The sequence below is a fragment of the Nyctibius grandis genome, chromosome 21, assembly GCF_013368605.1.
Source record: "Nyctibius grandis isolate bNycGra1 chromosome 21, bNycGra1.pri, whole genome shotgun sequence".
Taxonomy (NCBI): domain Eukaryota; kingdom Metazoa; phylum Chordata; class Aves; order Nyctibiiformes; family Nyctibiidae; genus Nyctibius; species Nyctibius grandis.
In genome coordinates, this window is record NC_090678.1 from 8119397 (window position 1) to 8135634 (window position 16238).

At 64.4% G+C, this 16238-nt stretch overlaps 3 protein-coding genes across 5 annotated transcripts; all 3 read left to right on the forward strand.

Moving 5' to 3' along the window:
* The first annotated feature begins 569 nt into the window (after positions 1 to 569).
* LOC137672530 (flavin-containing monooxygenase 5-like) lies at positions 570 to 5065 on the forward strand. Its single transcript, XM_068416784.1, has 9 exons — positions 570 to 722; positions 1104 to 1286; positions 1501 to 1689; positions 1772 to 1934; positions 2178 to 2320; positions 2736 to 2935; positions 3294 to 3643; positions 3980 to 4052; positions 4295 to 5065. Exons 2-9 carry the CDS (start codon positions 1155 to 1157, stop codon positions 4638 to 4640), a joined length of 1596 nt encoding a protein of 531 aa, XP_068272885.1. The 5' UTR covers positions 570 to 722; positions 1104 to 1154; the 3' UTR covers positions 4641 to 5065.
* Positions 5066 to 5418: 353 nt separating this feature from the next.
* On the forward strand, positions 5419 to 10591 carry LOC137672543 (flavin-containing monooxygenase 5-like). 2 transcript variants are annotated; one of them, XM_068416803.1, is made up of 8 exons: positions 5419 to 5922; positions 7033 to 7221; positions 7304 to 7466; positions 7710 to 7852; positions 8268 to 8467; positions 8826 to 9175; positions 9506 to 9578; positions 9821 to 10591. In XM_068416803.1, the coding sequence occupies exons 1-8, from the start codon at positions 5602 to 5604 to the stop codon at positions 10164 to 10166; spliced, it is 1785 nt and encodes a 594-aa protein (XP_068272904.1). In that variant the 5' UTR covers positions 5419 to 5601; the 3' UTR covers positions 10167 to 10591. The 2 variants fall into 2 exon arrangements, with proteins under 2 accessions (XP_068272904.1, XP_068272905.1); XM_068416804.1 differs by having other exon boundaries at positions 5788 to 5922; positions 8826 to 9179; positions 9495 to 9578.
* A 534-nt stretch (positions 10592 to 11125) lies between these two features.
* On the forward strand, positions 11126 to 15769 carry LOC137672667 (flavin-containing monooxygenase 5-like). 2 transcript variants are annotated; one of them, XM_068417034.1, is made up of 8 exons: positions 11126 to 11446; positions 12565 to 12753; positions 12836 to 12998; positions 13779 to 13921; positions 14168 to 14367; positions 14458 to 14807; positions 15264 to 15336; positions 15412 to 15769. In XM_068417034.1, exons 1-8 carry the CDS (start codon positions 11126 to 11128, stop codon positions 15767 to 15769), a joined length of 1797 nt encoding a protein of 598 aa, XP_068273135.1. The 2 variants fall into 2 exon arrangements, with proteins under 2 accessions (XP_068273135.1, XP_068273137.1); XM_068417036.1 differs by having other exon boundaries at positions 11312 to 11446; positions 15243 to 15336.
* The last annotated feature ends 469 nt before the right edge of the window (positions 15770 to 16238 follow it).

The window sequence follows — 16238 nt, forward strand, 5'->3', positions numbered from 1 at the left end:
AGCAGCCAGTGGCGTGCTCTGGAGCCGCCTGGTCTGTGCCTCCAGCTGCCGCGGACAGCCTTTTCCTAACCAATCCCACCGCCCCAGCACTGATGACACGCTAGCAGCGCAGTGCTCCTTGCACCGGGGTCCCGCTGGCCCCGAGACTCCCATGGCCCGGGAGGGAGCCGCGGCTATGGGGACACTGTGCTGACATGCCCAGCCCAGGCGCACTGGGGACATGGGCGATGTGGTGCCGAGTGCCACCGGAGCAGCCAGAGCCATGTGTGCCCCCTGGTACCAGCATAAACAGGGTTGGGCTGATCCTGGTAACCCCGGAGGTAAAAGTTCAGGGCAGTGTTTTTTTACCCGGCATGCACGCCACGGGGACCAGCTGCGTCCCTGCCTCTCCTGCAGCCCCATGTCCCTACAGTGTCCCTGCACGGGGGGGGTCCCAGCAAGGCGCCTGGGACGGCTCCTTACCCCGCTGTCCGAGGCTGTGGTGAGAGCCGCTGCCAGAAAAGCCGAGCAGGCAGCCGGGAGCCAGCCCGGTGCTGGCTTCCTCTCCCGGGCGCCATGGGAGGAGTGACAGTGACGGAGGGGGAGGCCCCGCTCGCCGCCGCCACGCACCATAAAGCCAGGCCGCCGTCCCGCGTCACGGGTCAGGGCAACCCGGTGGAGACCCTCGCACTGCTCCTGGCCTGCCGCCGGCCTTCCCCGGGCTCCTGCTCCCACAGCCGCAGGTCGGTTCAGGGCTCCCACCACGCAGCCGGCACCGGGGCAGCACGACAGGCGTCTCGCCGGGGAAGGGAGAGGGCAAAGGGCAGGCGGACGGGCCGTCGCCCACCTGGGAGGGAGCCATGGGTCCCCGCGGCAGGGCACGGCACACTGGCACACCTCCATCACCGGGACGGGGCGTGGGCAGGGAGATTTCGAGGCGCCCTGGCACTCAGGACCATTTCTCCCCCGTGGCGTCCAGAGGCAACACTGCGACGGTGCAGGTCCCTGCCGGGGGGGGACTGCAGTTGCCTCGCAGCCCCGGACAAACTTTTTGGGGGGCTGTCTCTCAGCTTGGGACCTCTTTGGTGCACAGTGCCAAAATTTGACACAGCTGCACCCCTCAGCCCCGCTCTCCAGCACCATCCCCAGGCAGAGACGCGGTGGTGGAGGGCAGCATGGCGAAGAGGGTGGCCATCATCGGCGGGGGCAGCAGCGGGCTGTGCGCCATCAAAGCCTGCCTGCAAGAGGGGCTGGAGCCCGTCTGCTTCGAGAGGACCGGGGACATCGGAGGGCTCTGGAGGTTTGAGGTAAACCCTGCCAGCCACGCGTCCTGCTGCAGGTCAGCACCGTGGCAGACGGGGATCAGTGGTGGCTGGTGGGGTGGCACGCAGCAGGCCATGGCGGGATCCTGGGGGTGAGGCTGAGGGCAGGGGCTCCACGCAAAGGGCCACCAAATCAGCCCAGGCCATCCCCCCCCATCACTGTGCCCGGCCAGCGCCGAGCCGTGCCCCACTCCCGCAGGAGCACCCCGAGGAGGGCCGCGCCAGCATCTACCGCTCCGTCATCATCAACACCTCCAAGGAGATGATGTGCTTCAGTGACTTCCCCATCCCCGACGACTTCCCCAACTACATGCACAACTCCAAGATCATGGAGTACTTCCGCATGTACGCCCAGCACTTCGACCTGCTCCACCACGTCCGCTTCAGGGTGAGAGCCTGGGGGCCCGGGGGGTGGTGGCAGTGGGGCCGGGGGGCGCAGGGTGCCTGACGCCCGCTCCCCCCGCACCCAGACCAGCGTGTGCCGCGTGTCCAAGCGCCCCGACTTCGCCGCCACGGGCCAGTGGGAGGTGGTGACGGAGAGCGAGGGGAAGCAGGAGGCGGCCGTCTTCGACGCCGTGCTGGTGTGCACCGGGCACCACACCGAGGCACACCTCCCGCTGAGCACCTTCCCAGGTACCGCCCCGCACCCCGGCAGGAGGAAAGACCCCAGAAAACACGGCCGTGGCAGTCCCTATTCTCCCTGATGCTCTTCCTCCTGGCCCCAGCATTTCCCTGTCTTGCTTTGACCCCAGGAGCGCTCCCAAGCTCCCCAGGAGGGGTCTGTAGGGAACAGGGAGCGTCCCCACTTCAGTTCTTGGGGAGGTGATCCTCCCGCCCAGCGCCAGCAAGCCAAGCATCCCTCCTCCCTGCCCACAGGAATTGAGAAGTTCAAGGGCCACTACCTCCACAGCCGAGACTACAAGGACGCTCGGGATTTCACAGACAAGACGGTGGTTGTCATCGGGATTGGGAATTCGGGGTCGGACCTGGCCGTGGAGATCAGCCAAACAGCCAAGCAAGTGAGCAGCAGGAGCGGGGTGCCGGTGGGCAGGGCAGCCCCCTGTGGGACACTGCGGCTCCACAAGGACCCCAGGACCAAGGCGCTGGCACAGCCGCTGCCCCGTCCTGGCACTCACTGCATTTGGCAGTGCCGGGAGCCGCCAACCCCACCCCCAGGCAGTGGTGGCAGTCAAGACTCGATCTCTATGGATACCCCGGTTTCCAGCCCCGAGCCCCCGGCTGGGGCTGCCCCTGCGGCTCTTCCCTCCCTCTCCCTGCTAGGTGCCGACCACCGGCTCCCTCTGCCATGCGGGTCTTCGCCCAGCGCCTGGGCAGCACGAAGAGGGGCGATCTCGGGGCAAGGACATGTCCCCCCCAGGGCAGCTCCCCAGACCGCCACAGCCTTCAGGAGGCAATGCTTACCTCCCTGCCCAGGTCTTCCTCAGCACCCGCCGGGGCGCGTGGATCTTCAACCGTGTTGGAGATCGGGGCTACCCCATTGACATCATCTTCACCACCCGCATGAAGACATTCCTGAAGAAGGTGCTGAGCACGTCCATGGTGTGCGACTACGCAGAGAAGCGGGTGAACGCCAGATTCGACCACTCGCACTACGGCCTGAAGCCAAAGCACAGGTGCCAGCAAATGCTCCCCCTGCCCAGGAGGGACCCTCCGCCTCCCCCAGTGTCCAGCCCTGCTCGGCCATTTCCACGCTCCCTGTGCCTAGGCTGCAGCCAAGGCACCAGCTCTGGAAACTCAGTTAAGAGCTGTGCTGTCCCTTGGCAATGCTCGAGGGAGCCGCCACTACCGCTTCCAGAGACCCTTGGTGGCACCAGTGCAGCAGTAGCTGCCAAGCATCACTGGGGGACCAGCCACACTGACAATGAGCATCCCTGGGGATGAGCATCCCCAGAGCAGGGAGCAGTGGCTGGAGCAGGACATGGAGCAGAGACACCCCAGCCCACTGCCCTGACAGCTCCTTGTCCCTTCCAGGATCATTGACCAGCACCCAACTGTCAATGATGACCTGCCCAACCGCATCATTTCGGGCAAGGTGCTGGTGAAGCCAAACGTCCAGGAGTTCACAGAGACATCTGCCATCTTCGAGGACGGCACCAGGGAAGACATCGATGCCGTGGTCTTCGCCACGGGATACAGCTTCTCCTTCCCTTTCCTCGAGGGCTGTGTGAAGGTGGTGGAGAACCAGATCCCTCTCTACAAATTCATGTTCCTCCCTGACCTGGAGAAGCCGACACTGGCTTTCATTGGCCTCGTCCAGCCCCTGGGTGCCATCATGCCCATCTCTGAGCTCCAGTGTCGCTGGGCCACGCGTGTCTTCAAGGGTAAGTGAGGCAAACCCCCTCTGTGGCTGCTCCTCTGGAGCCGGGGCAAATGGTGCCCGGCCATGTTTGGGAGACAGCATCCGGCTGGGCCATCCTGGCTGCAGGCAGTGGCATGGCCACCTTGCAGCCACTGTGGTGAGTGGCACAGGGACAGCCGTACCCTGAGCCCCACGGGCTGCTCCTTCCCATCCCAAGGAGCTCAGACATGCCTCGGGTGCCAGACCACCCACCACAGTGGTTCCGACGGGGGCACAGCACCCAGGCAAGGGCAGCACCGCTGCGGCCACTCTTGCCAGCGGGGTGTAGCAACCCCGTGCTGTGGCTTGTCCTCCCTAGGGCTGAACAAGCTGCCCCCGCGGCACGACATGGAAGCTGACATCAAGCAGAAGAGAGAAGCGATGGCAAAACAGTAAGACCCTGCCGGGAACAGGGAGGGGGACGTTTTGGGCACAGCTGCTCGTGGTCACTCGGCCTGTCCTGTGGCTGCATCCCGGCATGTCTGGCCATGCCAACACAGCAGGGATACGCTCGGCCACACGACCCCCACCCCGCTGCTCCTTCCCCATGGCAGTCCGTCCAATGCCACCTTGCCGGTACACGGGACGGCTCCCGGCTCTGCTGCCAGCACCGTCCTGCCCTCCCTGCCCGCAGGTACGTGAAGAGCCAGCGGCACACCATCCAGGTGGATTACATCCCCTACATGGACGAGCTCGCCTGCCAGGTGGGGGTCAAGCCCAACCTGCTCACCCTCTTCCTCACCGACCCCAAGCTGGCGCTGGAGGTGGCCTTTGGGCCCTGCACGCCGTACCAGTACCGCCTGCGGGGCCCGGGCCAGTGGGCCGGCGCCAGGGAGGCCATCCTCACCCAGCACCAGCGCATCATCAAGCCCCTGCAGACGCGGCACGTGGAGGAGCAAGCATCGGCCCGTGCCATGCCCCTCGTCTTCAAGGTGGTTGGGGCTGTGGCCGTCCTTGCCGTTATTTTTGCTTACTTGTAGGTGCCCTACAAGCGTGGGAAGGGAGGCTCTGTGATGTGCCGGGGGGGCTGGCCAGTCACCCCCTGCCCTGCCATGCGGCAGCCTGTGCATCCCAGTGCTGGCAGGAGCCCTCCTCCTGCCCGGCACGGCCTCGCCGCGGCCACACTGGGAGCTTCGGGAGCACAGAGTGTTCCCAGTTGCCAAAATAACGCCATGGCACCCCCTCTGCACGTCCTCGTGGGGAGCTGACTCTGGGGACAGAGAAGGAGACCTGCTCACGCGCAGGCTAAAATCCAGTCCCCCTCGGGCAGCGCCTTTGACCCAGCGGGATGTACCGGCTTCCCTGTCGCCTATACCCGTCTGAGCCCCCACTGGCACACTCACACGAGAGCTGAGTGGCAAAGGCACAGCAGACTTCCTAACTGGATAAAAGCGTGTTAAACAGAGCCAGGCGTCCGTCCCATCACTGACACCACCACGTCCCCCTGCCTGCCGGGGGGACGCGCACGGGTTTGGGATCAGCCTCGTGCCAACGGCGCAGCTCCAGCTCCGCGGCAGCACGGGTGCGTGCACACACACGTGTGTTTATCCACAGCAAAACAGCCTCACCCAGGGTGTGCGCCGCTGGAGCGGGTCACAGCTGGCACAGCGGTGTGGCTCAGTGCCACCCTCGTCACCTGCACGCAGCCCCTCCGGAGGACGGCTGGGTGGGTTGGGGACCCGGAGCGGTGACAGGGGTCCAGATCATCACACACCAGGGCCAGCACAGCTGCTGGCCACCAGCACCCTGAGCATCCCTCGGGTTTGTTTTCCACGCCACAACCTGCCGAAATCTGGAGCGTGGCCACATCTTGGCCCCTGCACCCAGGAAGTCCCAGCGCAGCATCTGCATCGTTAAGCGCTTACAGGACTCACTGAGCCCCTTGGGGAGGGCAGGCGTGGGCAGGAGGTGTGGCAGGGAAGCGAGGGGAACCCATAGATCATGTCTGGAAGAAACACATCTTGCGACACCCCAGCTGATCTGAGTCACACACGGGAAGCACAGGGAGGGCCATCCCCAGCCGAGCGGCACCGCGCATCCCCCTGGTGTGACCCACCAGGTTCTGCACCCCCCGAGCGTGTTTCTCCCCCCGCCGAGGCTTCCCCAGCATCCCCACCACCACCGAACATGGCTGCCCAGAGAGTGGCCATCATCGGTGCCGGTGCCTCTGGCCTGTGCGCCCTGAAATGCTGCCTGGATGAGGGGCTGGTACCCACCTGCTTCGAGAGGAGCGGGGACATCGGGGGGCTCTGGCGCTTCGAGGTAAGCCCCGCAGCAGCAGCCCAGACGGCGTTTGGATCGGTCGGTGGAAGCTAACGAAGCACCGCTCCCCGGCTTTGCGTGTGTGCGGCAGGCGGGTTTCCAGGGAAAACCACAGGAAAGAAGGGCTGCTGCAGCAGCGGGAGGTCCCCGTGGTGCCAGCTGGTGCGCTGGCCACACAGGACCCGTCTCCATCCCCCCAGCAGCAGGACAGACCCTCCCCAAAGACTCTACCCCAGGGTTCACTCCCCCAGCTCAGCCTTGCCCCTTCCCGCTCTCATCCATCTCTTCCCTCGTCCCCCGAGCTTTGCTCCTCGTCCCCTCTAGCCCTTTCCAACCCATCCTGGTCCCATCTTACCTGCTGGCTGTCCCAGTCCCTGTCCTGCCCAGCCCCTTCCTGGAAGTCCCCGTTGCTCCTCTCCCTGCTTCTGTGCCACTCACCCACTCAGAGGCACCAAGAGCTCTGTGCCTTGGCTCTCCCTGCCTCGGTGGAAGCCCTGGAGCTCGTTTCTGCCCCCAACTAACGAGCCTGATGACTTTTCCCCCAGGGACCCACGCACAAGAAGAGAAGCCTCACCACCATGCCCTGATAAACGGGTGGGAGAGCGGGTGGGCACCACACCAGCACGGGGTTTGGGGTAGCTCAGTTACCATCTGCTGGTTCTGCCCATGGTGGGTCAGAACTGGGGCTGGTGGGGCAGAGCCAGGGCAGCAGCACCCGGCTGCCGGGGCACAGACCGGGTGAGCAGGAGCGGCTGCTCAGCAACTGGTAAGACCCAATGTGGCAACCTGGGCAATGGCACCATGGGCAGCTTTGGGAACGCACCGCCTCATCGGGTCTGGGAGTGGGGAAACTGAAGCACAAGCCTCCGCAACCCGCTGTCACCCCTGCATGGCCCCCACCAACCCAGAGCTTCCTCTCCCCCATTCTGCGGGGCGGGCAGCGGCACCTGCGGGAAGGTGCTGGGCACAGGAACTGGTGCTACAACCACCTGTGGCTTAATCCTGCACCCACGGGCACGGCGAGGGCCCAGGCAGGGCAGGCAGGTGCCCACTGCAAAGCCACAGCCCCAGCTTCCCACGCCAGCGCCAAGCCGTGCCCTGCTCCCGCAGGAGCACCCCGAGGAGGGCCGCGCCAGCATCTACCGCTCCGTCATCATCAACACCTCCAAGGAGATGATGTGCTTCAGCGACTTCCCCGTCCCCGACGACTTCCCCAACTACATGCACAACTCTAAGATCATGGAGTACTTCCGCATGTACGCCCGGCGCTTCGACCTGCTCCACCACGTCCGCTTCAGGGTGAGAGCCTGGGGGTCTGGGGGGTGGTGGCAGTGGGGCCGGGGGGCGCAGGGTGCCTGACGCCCGCTCCCCCCGCACCCAGACCAGCGTGTGCCGCGTGTCCAAGCGCCCCGACTTCGCCGTCACGGGCCAGTGGGAGGTGGTGACGGAGAGCGAGGGGAAGCAGGAGGCGGCCGTCTTCGACGCCGTGCTGGTGTGCACCGGCCACTACACTGAGGCACACCTCCCGCTGAGCACCTTCCCAGGTACCGCCCTGCGCCCCGGCAGGAGGAAAGACCCCAGAAAACACGGCCGTGGCAGTCCCTATTCTCCCTGATGCTCTTCCTCCCAGCCCCAGCATTTCCCTGCCTTGCTTTGACCCCAGGAGCACTCCCAAGCTCCCCAGGAGGGGTCTGTAGGGAACAGGGAGCATCCCCACTTCAGTTTTTGGGGAGGCAACCCTCCCGCCCAGCGCCAGCAAGCCAAGCATCCCTCCTCCCTGCCCACAGGAATTGAGAAGTTCAAGGGCCGCTACCTCCACAGCCGAGACTACAAGGACGCTCGGGATTTCACAGACAAGATGGTGGTTGTCATCGGGATTGGGAATTCGGGGTCGGACCTGGCCGTGGAGATCAGCCAAACAGCCAAGCAAGTGAGCAGCAGGAGCGGGGTGCTGGTGGGCAGGGCAGCCCCCTGTGGGACACTGCGGCTCCACAAGGACCCCAGGACCAAGGCGCTGGCACAGCCGCTGCCCCGTCCTGGCACTCACTGCATTTGGCAGTGCCGGGAGCCGCCAACCCCACCCCCAAGCAGTGGTGGCAGTCAAGACTCGATCTCTATGGATACCCCGGTTTCCAGCCCCGAGCCCCCGGCTGGGGCTGCCCCTGCGGCTCTTCCCTCCCTCTCCCTGCTAGGTGCCGACCACCGGCTCCCTCTGCCATGCGGGTCTTCGCCCAGCGCCTGGGCAGTACGAAGAGGAGCGATCTCGGGGCAAGGACATGTCCCCCCCAGGGCAGCTCCCCAGACCGCCACAGCCTTCAGGAGGCAATGCTTACTTCCCTGCCCAGGTCTTCCTCAGCACCCGCCGGGGCGCGTGGATCTTCAACCGTGTTGGAGATCGGGGCTACCCCATGGACACCATCTTCACCACCCGCATGAAGACATTCCTGAAGAAGGTGCTGAGCACGTCCATGGTGTGCGACTACGCAGAGAAGCGGGTGAACGCCAGATTCGACCACTCGCACTACGGCCTGAAGCCAAAGCACAGGTGCCAGCAAATGCTCCCCCTGCCCAGGAGGGACCCTCCGCCTCCCCCAGTGTCCAGCCCTGCTCGGCCATTTCCACGCTCCCTGTGCCTAGGCTGCAGCCAAGGCACCAGCTCTGGAAACTCAGTTAAGAGCTGTGCTGTCCCCTGGCAATGCTCGAGGGAGCCGCCACTACCGCTTCCAGAGACCCTTGGTGGAACCAGTGCAGCAGTAGCTGCCAAGCATCACTGGGGGACCAGCCACACTGACAATGAGCATCCCTGGGGATGAGCATCCCCAGAGCAGGGAGCAGTGGCTGGAGCAGGACATGGAGCAGAGACACCCCAGCCCACTGCCCTGACAGCTCCTTGTCCCTTCCAGGATCCTTCAGCAGAACCTAACCATCAACGACGACCTGCCCAACCGCATCATTTCGGGCAGGGTGCTGGTGAAGCCAAACGTCCAGGAGTTCACAGAGACATCTGCCATCTTCGAGGACGGCACCAGGGAAGACATCGATGCCGTGGTCTTCGCCACGGGATACAGCTTCTCCTTCCCTTTCCTCGAGGGCTGTGTGAAGGTGGTGGAGAACCAGATCCCTCTCTACAAATTCATGTTCCTCCCTGACCTGGAGAAGCCGACACTGGCTTTCATTGGCCTCGTCCAGCCCCTGGGTGCCATCATGCCCATCTCTGAGCTCCAGTGTCGCTGGGCCACACGTGTCTTCAAGGGTAAGTGAGGCAAACCCCCTCTGTGGCTGCTCCTCTGGAGCCAGGGCAAATGGTGCCCGGCCATGTTTGGGAGACAGCATCCGGCTGGGCCATCCTGGCTGCAGGCAGTGGCATGGCCACCTTGCAGCCACTGTGGTGAGTGGCACAGGGACAGCCGTACCCTGAGCCCCACGGGCTGCTCCTTCCCATCCCGAGGAGCTCAGACATGCCTCGGGTGCCAGACCACCCACCACAGTGGTTCCGACGGGGGCACAGCACCCAGGCAAGGGCAGCACCGCTGTGGCCGCCAGCGGGGTGTACCAACCCCGTGCTGTGGCTTGTCCTCCCTAGGGCTGAACAAGCTGCCTCCGCGGCACGACATGGAAGCTGACATCAAGCAGAAGAGAGAAGCGAGGGCAAAACAGTAAGACCCTGCTGGGAACAGGGAGGGGGACGGTTTGGGCACAGCTGCTCGTGGGCACTCGGCCTGTCCTGTGGCTGCATCCCGGCATGTCTGGCCATGCCAACACAGCAGGGATACGCTCGGCCACACGACCCCCACCCCGCTGCTCCTTCCCCATGGCAGTCCGTCCAATGCCACCTTGCTGGTACACGGGGCGGCTTCCGGCTCTGCTGCCAGCACCGTCCTGCCCTCCCTGCCCGCAGGTACGTGAAGAGCCAGCGGCACACCATCCAGGTGGATTACATCCCCTACATGGACGAGCTCGCCTGCCAGGTGGGGGTCAAGCCCAACCTGCTCACCCTCTTCCTCACCGACCCCAAGCTGGCGCTGGAGGTGGCCTTCGGGCCCTGCACGCCGTACCAGTACCGCCTGCGGGGCCCGGGCCAGTGGGCCGGCGCCAGGGAGGCCATCCTCACCCAGCACCAGCGCATCATCAAGCCCCTGCAGACGCGGCACGTGGAGGAGCAAGCATCGGCCCGTGCCATGCCCCTCGTCTTCAAGGTGGTTGGGGCTGTGGCCGTCCTCGCTGTTATTTTTGCTTACTTGTAGGTGCCCTACAAGCGTGGGAAGGGAGGCTCTGTGATGTGCCGGGGGGGCTGGCCAGCCACCCCCTGCCCTGCCATGCGGCAGCCTGTGCATCCCAGTGCTGGCAGGAGCCCTCCTCCTGCCTGGCACGGCCTCGCCGCGGCCACACTGGGAGCTTCGGGAGCACGGAGTGTTCCCAGTTGCCAAAATAACGCCATGGCACCCCCTCTGCACCTCCTCCTGGGGAGCTGACTCTGGGGACAGAGAAGGAGACCTGCTCACGCGCAGGCTAAAATCCAGTCCCCCTCGGGCAGCGCCTTTGACCCAGCGGGATGTACCGGCTTCCCTGTTGCCTATACCCGTCTGAGCCCCCACTGGCACACTCACACGAGAGCTGAGTGGCAAAGGCACAGCAGACTTCCTAACTGGATAAAAGCGTGTTAAACAGAGCCAGGCGTCCGTCCCATCACTGACACCACCACGTCCCCCTGCCTGCTGGGGGGACGCGCACGGGTTTGGGATCAGCCTCGTGCCAACGGCGCAGCTCCAGCTCCGCGGCAGCACGGGTGCGTGCACACACGTGTGTTTATCCACAGCAAAACAGCCTCACCCAGGGTGTGCGCCGCTGGAGCGGGTCACAGCTGGCACAGCGGTGTGGCTCAGTGCCACCCTCGTCACCTGCACGCAGCCCCTCCGGAGGACGGCTGGGTGGGTTGGGGACCCGGAGCGGTGACAGGGGTCCAGATCATCACACACCAGGGCCAGCACAGCTGCTGGCCACCAGCACCCTGAGCATCCCTCGGGTTTGTTTTCCACGCCACGACCTGCCGAAATCTGGAGCGTGGCCACATCTTGGCCCCTGCACCCAGGAAGTCCCAGCGCAGCATCTGCATCGTTAAGCGCTTACAGGACTCACTGAGCCCCTTGGGGAGGGCAGGCGTGGGCAGGAGGTGTGGCAGGGAAGCGAGGGGAACCTGTAGATCATGTCTGGAAGGAACACATCTTGCGACACCCCAGCTGATCTGAGTCACACACGGGAAGCACAGGGAGGGCCATCCCCAGCCGAGCGGCACCGCGCATCCCCCTGGTGTGACCCACCAGGTTCTGCACCCCCCGAGCGTGTTTCTCCCCCCACCGAGGCTTCCCCAGCATCCCCACCACCACCGAACATGGCTGCCCAGAGAGTGGCCATCATCGGTGCCGGTGCCTCTGGCCTGTGCGCCCTGAAATGCTGCCTGGATGAGGGGCTGGTACCCACCTGCTTCGAGAGGAGCGGGGACATCGGGGGGCTCTGGCGCTTCGAGGTAAGCCCCGCAGCAGCAGCCCAGACGGCGTTTGGATCGGTCGGTGGAAGCTAACGAAGCACCGCTCCCCGGCTTTGCGTGTGTGCGGCAGGCGGGTTTCCAGGGAAAACCACAGGAAAGAAGGGCTGCTGCAGCAGCGGGAGGTCCCCGTGGTGCCAGCTGGTGCGCTGGCCACACAGGACCCGTCTCCATCCCCCCAGCAGCAGGACAGACCCTCCCCAAAGACTCTATCCCAGGGTTCACTCCCCCAGCTCAGCCTTGCCCCTTCCCGCTCTCATCCATCTCTTCCCTCACTGCTTTGCTCCTCGTCCCCTCTAGCCCTTTCCAACCCATCCTGGTCCCATCTTACCTGCTGGCTGTCCCAGTCCCTGTCCTGCCCAGCCCCTTCCTGGAAGTCCCCGTTGCTCCTCTCCCTGCTTCTGTGCCACCCGCCCACGCAGAGGCACTGAGTTCTCTGTGCCTTGGCTCTCCCTGCCTCGGTGGAAGCCCTGGAGCTTGTTTCTGCCCCCAACTAATGAGCCTGATGACTTTTCCTCCAGGGACCCACCGACAAGAAGAGAAGCTTCGCCACCATGCCCTGATAAACGGGTGGGAGAACGGGTAGTCACCATGCCAGCACGGGGTTTGGGGTAGCTCAGTTACCGTCTGCTGGTTCTGCCCATGGTGGGTCAGAACTGGGGCTGGTGGGGCAGAGCCAGGGCAGCAGCACCCGGCTGCCAGGGCACAGACCGGGTGAGCAGGAGCGGCCGCTCAGCCAGAGCTGGCTCAGCACCTGGCAAACCCAATGTGGCAACCTGGGCAATGGCACCATGGGCAGCTTTGGGAACGCACCGCCTCATCGGGTCTGGGAGTGGGGAAACTGAGGCACAAGCCTCCGCAACCCGCTGTCACCCCTGCATGGCCCCCACCAACCCAGAGCTTCCTCTCCCCCATTCTGCGGGGCGGGCAGTGGCACCTGCGGGAAGGTGCTGGGCACAGGAACTGGTGCTACAACCACCTGTGGCTTAATCCTGCATCCACGGGCACGGCGAGGGCCCAGGCAGGGCAGGCAGGTGCCCACTGCAAAGCCACAGCCCCAGCTTCCCACGCCAGCGCCAAGCCGTGCCCTGCTCCCGCAGGAGCACCCCGAGGAGGGCCGCGCCAGCATCTACCGCTCCGTCATCATCAACACCTCCAAGGAGATGATGTGCTTCAGTGACTTCCCCATCCCCGACGACTTCCCCAACTACATGCACAACTCCAAGATCATGGAGTACTTCCGCATGTACGCCCAGCACTTCGACCTGCTCCACCACGTCCGCTTCAGGGTGAGAGCCTGGGGGTCTGGGGGGTGGTGGCAGTGGGGCCGGGGGGCGCAGGGTGCCTGACGCCCGCTCCCCCCGCACCCAGACCAGCGTGTGCCGCGTGTCCAAGCGCCCCGACTTCGCCGCCACGGGCCAGTGGGAGGTGGTGACGGAGAGCGAGGGGAAGCAGGAGGCGGCCGTCTTCGACGCCGTGCTGGTGTGCACCGGGCACCACACCGAGGCACACCTCCCGCTGAGCACCTTCCCAGGTACCGCCCCGCGGGCTGCTCGCCTGCGCCTGGACACCCCTGGGAGCACCCTCCTCCCTGGCTTAGCCCCCCACCCCACTCTGGCTGCTGCCAAAAATGCCTCCACAGGTTAACACAGCTGGTGGGATTGCACGAGCATGCTGCTGTCCCACCTGTCTTGGTGGTCTGTCCTTGGTGGCTCCTGCCATGCCATCAGCACCTGACCAATGTGCCCTGCTGGCAGGTGCCACCGCTGCCAGCTCACCTCTCCCACAAGACACAGGCTCCCTGATCTGCTTGCCATGTACCTGCTGGGCTCTCCAGCTCCCAGCAAGGCCTGAGAGCTCGGCGCTGGTGGTGGCCTTCTCCTCTGGGTGACAGGCAAAAATGCCTGGAGGGCTTTCAGCTGTGGAGACCCTCTTTGGGTGGGGAATGGGCTGGAGCACACCATCACCAGGGTCTGGCAGGATGGCACAGACCCCAGCTGCTCCTCTGCCCCTAGCACCTAGCACCAGGGAGGAACTGCAGGAGGATTTCGGGATGAGAGCATGGAGGTCTCCAGCCCAAGCCCTGCTCCAAGCCAGGCCAGCCCCAAAGCCAGAGCAGGATGCTGAGGGCCACACTCAGCATCTCCCAGGCTGGAAGTGCTACCGCCTCTCTGGGCACCATCCCAGGGCTGCATCGCTGCCACGGGTCACGCTGGTCGCAGCCTGTTCCCAAAGCACCCCACCAGTCTGAGCAGGAGTACAGCCACCCCCTGCCCAACGTCCCTGCCCGGCACAGCTCCCCTCTCTCTTCCAGGGCTGGAAAAGTTTGAGGGCTCGTACCTGCACAGCCGGGACTACAAGAGCCCACAGTCCTTTGTGGGGAAGCGGGTGGTCGTGGTTGGCACCGGGAATTCAGGCATCGACATCGCAGTGGAGCTGAGCCACGCAGCCGAGCAGGTGTGCTGGGAGAGCCGCCCGGGCTGGGGTGCTTGTTATTCGGACCCCGGAGGGCACCGAGCAACCCTCCGCCATCCCCTGTGGGCTCCCCTCCCTCCAGCACATGCCACAAGCACCCTGTCCCCTCTCGACGGGGTGGCTGTTGTGGTCCCAGCAGCTGTGCCAGCATCCCTGTCCGAGGAGCACGGCGGGGGCCCAGTCCGGTCCCAAGGATGCTGCCATGCCGCCACGTCTCCTTTCTCCCAGGTCTTCCTCAGCACCAAGCGCGGGACCTGGGTGCTGCACCGGGTGGTGGACGGTGGGTACCCCTTCGACTTCTCCTATGTCAGCCGCTTCATGCAGCTCCTCCATAGCCTGCTGCCTCCAAATGCTGTCAATTTCCTCCTGGAGTGGAAGGTGAACTCCCGCTTCGACCACGCGCTCTACAGCCTGCAGCCCCAGCACCGGTGAGCACCCCAGCAGCACCCTGGGTACCTGCCCCGATGCTGCCCATCCCACTGCCCAGGCCCCGCACGAGGTCTGTCTATGCCTTCCAGGATCCTTCAGCAGCACCCAACCGTCAATGACGACCTGCCCAACCGCATCATTTCGGGCAGGGTACTGGTGAAGCCAAACATCCAGGAGTTCACGGAGACATCTGCCATCTTTGAGGACGGCACCAGAGAAGACATCGATGCCGTGGTCTTCGCCACGGGATACAGTTTCTCCTTCCCCTTCCTCGAGGGCTGTGTGAAGGTGGTGGAGAACCAGATCCCTCTCTACAAATTCATGTTCCCCCCTGACCTGGAGAAGCCGACGCTGGCTTTCATTGGCTTTGTCCAGCCTCTGGGTGCCATCATGCCCATCTCTGAGCTCCAGTGTCGCTGGGCCACGCGTGTCTTCAAGGGTAAGTGAGGCAGTTTGGGGGGACACAGCTGGGCTCCTCTGGCCATGGCAAGGCCGAGTTGTTCAGATGGTGGCATCCCCTCACATGCTGCCTCCCTCCACTCACCTTTTTATCCTCCTTCTACTTCTTCATGGGGACAAAAACCAGCGTTGCATTCTGCAACGAGCCTCACGCTCATCTTCTCTTGTGGAGGTCACTAACAGATCCCACTGCCTGCAAACCACCTTCTTCCTTTCCTTTCCTTTCCTTTCCTTTCCTTTCCTTTCCTTTCCTTTCCTTTCCTTTCCTGCTGTTACTTTCTTCACCCATGCCTCCCACTTTGCTCCTGACGTGGTGGCACATCCTCGAAGCCCCAAAAGCTTCCACGTGCAAGCAGGGGCCAGGCTGGGCTGCAGAGCCAGACAGACCATGGTGGGAGCACAGCCTTCACTCCAGCTATGGCCTCCTCTTCTCCAGGGCTGCATGACCTGCCACCACCCACCGACATGCTGGCTGACATCACCCAGACCAAGGAGAAAATGGCCAAGCGGTAAGGACCCTGCGCAGGCATCGCCCCTGCCACCATCACTCCTATGCCAAACCCGCCTGCCCCCCCTGCCCGCAGGTACGTGAAGAGCCAGCGGCACACCATCCAGGTGGATTACATCCCCTACATGGACGAGCTCGCCTGCCAGGTGGGGGTCAAGCCCAACCTGCTCACCCTCTTCCTCACCGACCCCAAGCTGGCGCTGGAGGTGGCCTTTGGGCCCTGCACACCATACCAGTACCGCCTGCGGGGCCCGGGCCAGTGGGCCGGCGCCAGGGAGGCCATCCTCACCCAGCACCAGCGCATGGTCAGGCCCCTGCAAACCAGAGCCAGGGACCGTCCTGCCCGCTCCTGCACCGTGCCCCACATCTTCAAGGTCTTCTTCAGCATCGGTTTGATTGTGGCCACCCTTGTCTACGTCTCGCTCTCTCCTTAACCTACAGTGAAGGAGACAGCAGGTCCTCCTAGCAATCTTCCTTTCCTTTGGGCTTGGGTGTTTCTGCAGTCTCTTGCTAGGTCTGCCACCACGTCAGGAGGCACGGAGGGAGTCAGTTCCTCGAAGACGCAGCCTGGTCTGTCTCACCTTTCTGCTGTGCCAGGGCCACACCAGGTCTTGTCGGGGACTGTTCTGAGGACAGGGATCACTCTCCTTCCCGAAATCCTGGTCCGGCAGCTCTGTAAGCTCTACCCGTGGGTTACGTCGGGAAGGCACGCAGCCAGGGTGCCTCGGGAAAAGGGCAATAAAGCTTGTCCCTGTGCCGAGGGGCAGGGACCACGCGGCCTGGGCTGTCTCAGTCTCCAGTGTCCATCCTGAGGTGTCTGTCCTGCCCACGCAGGGCCTGGCCACCCCGCGGCCAGCACCCTGGCCACTTGCACCCCGCAGCCGGCCTGCCCACCTCCCTGCC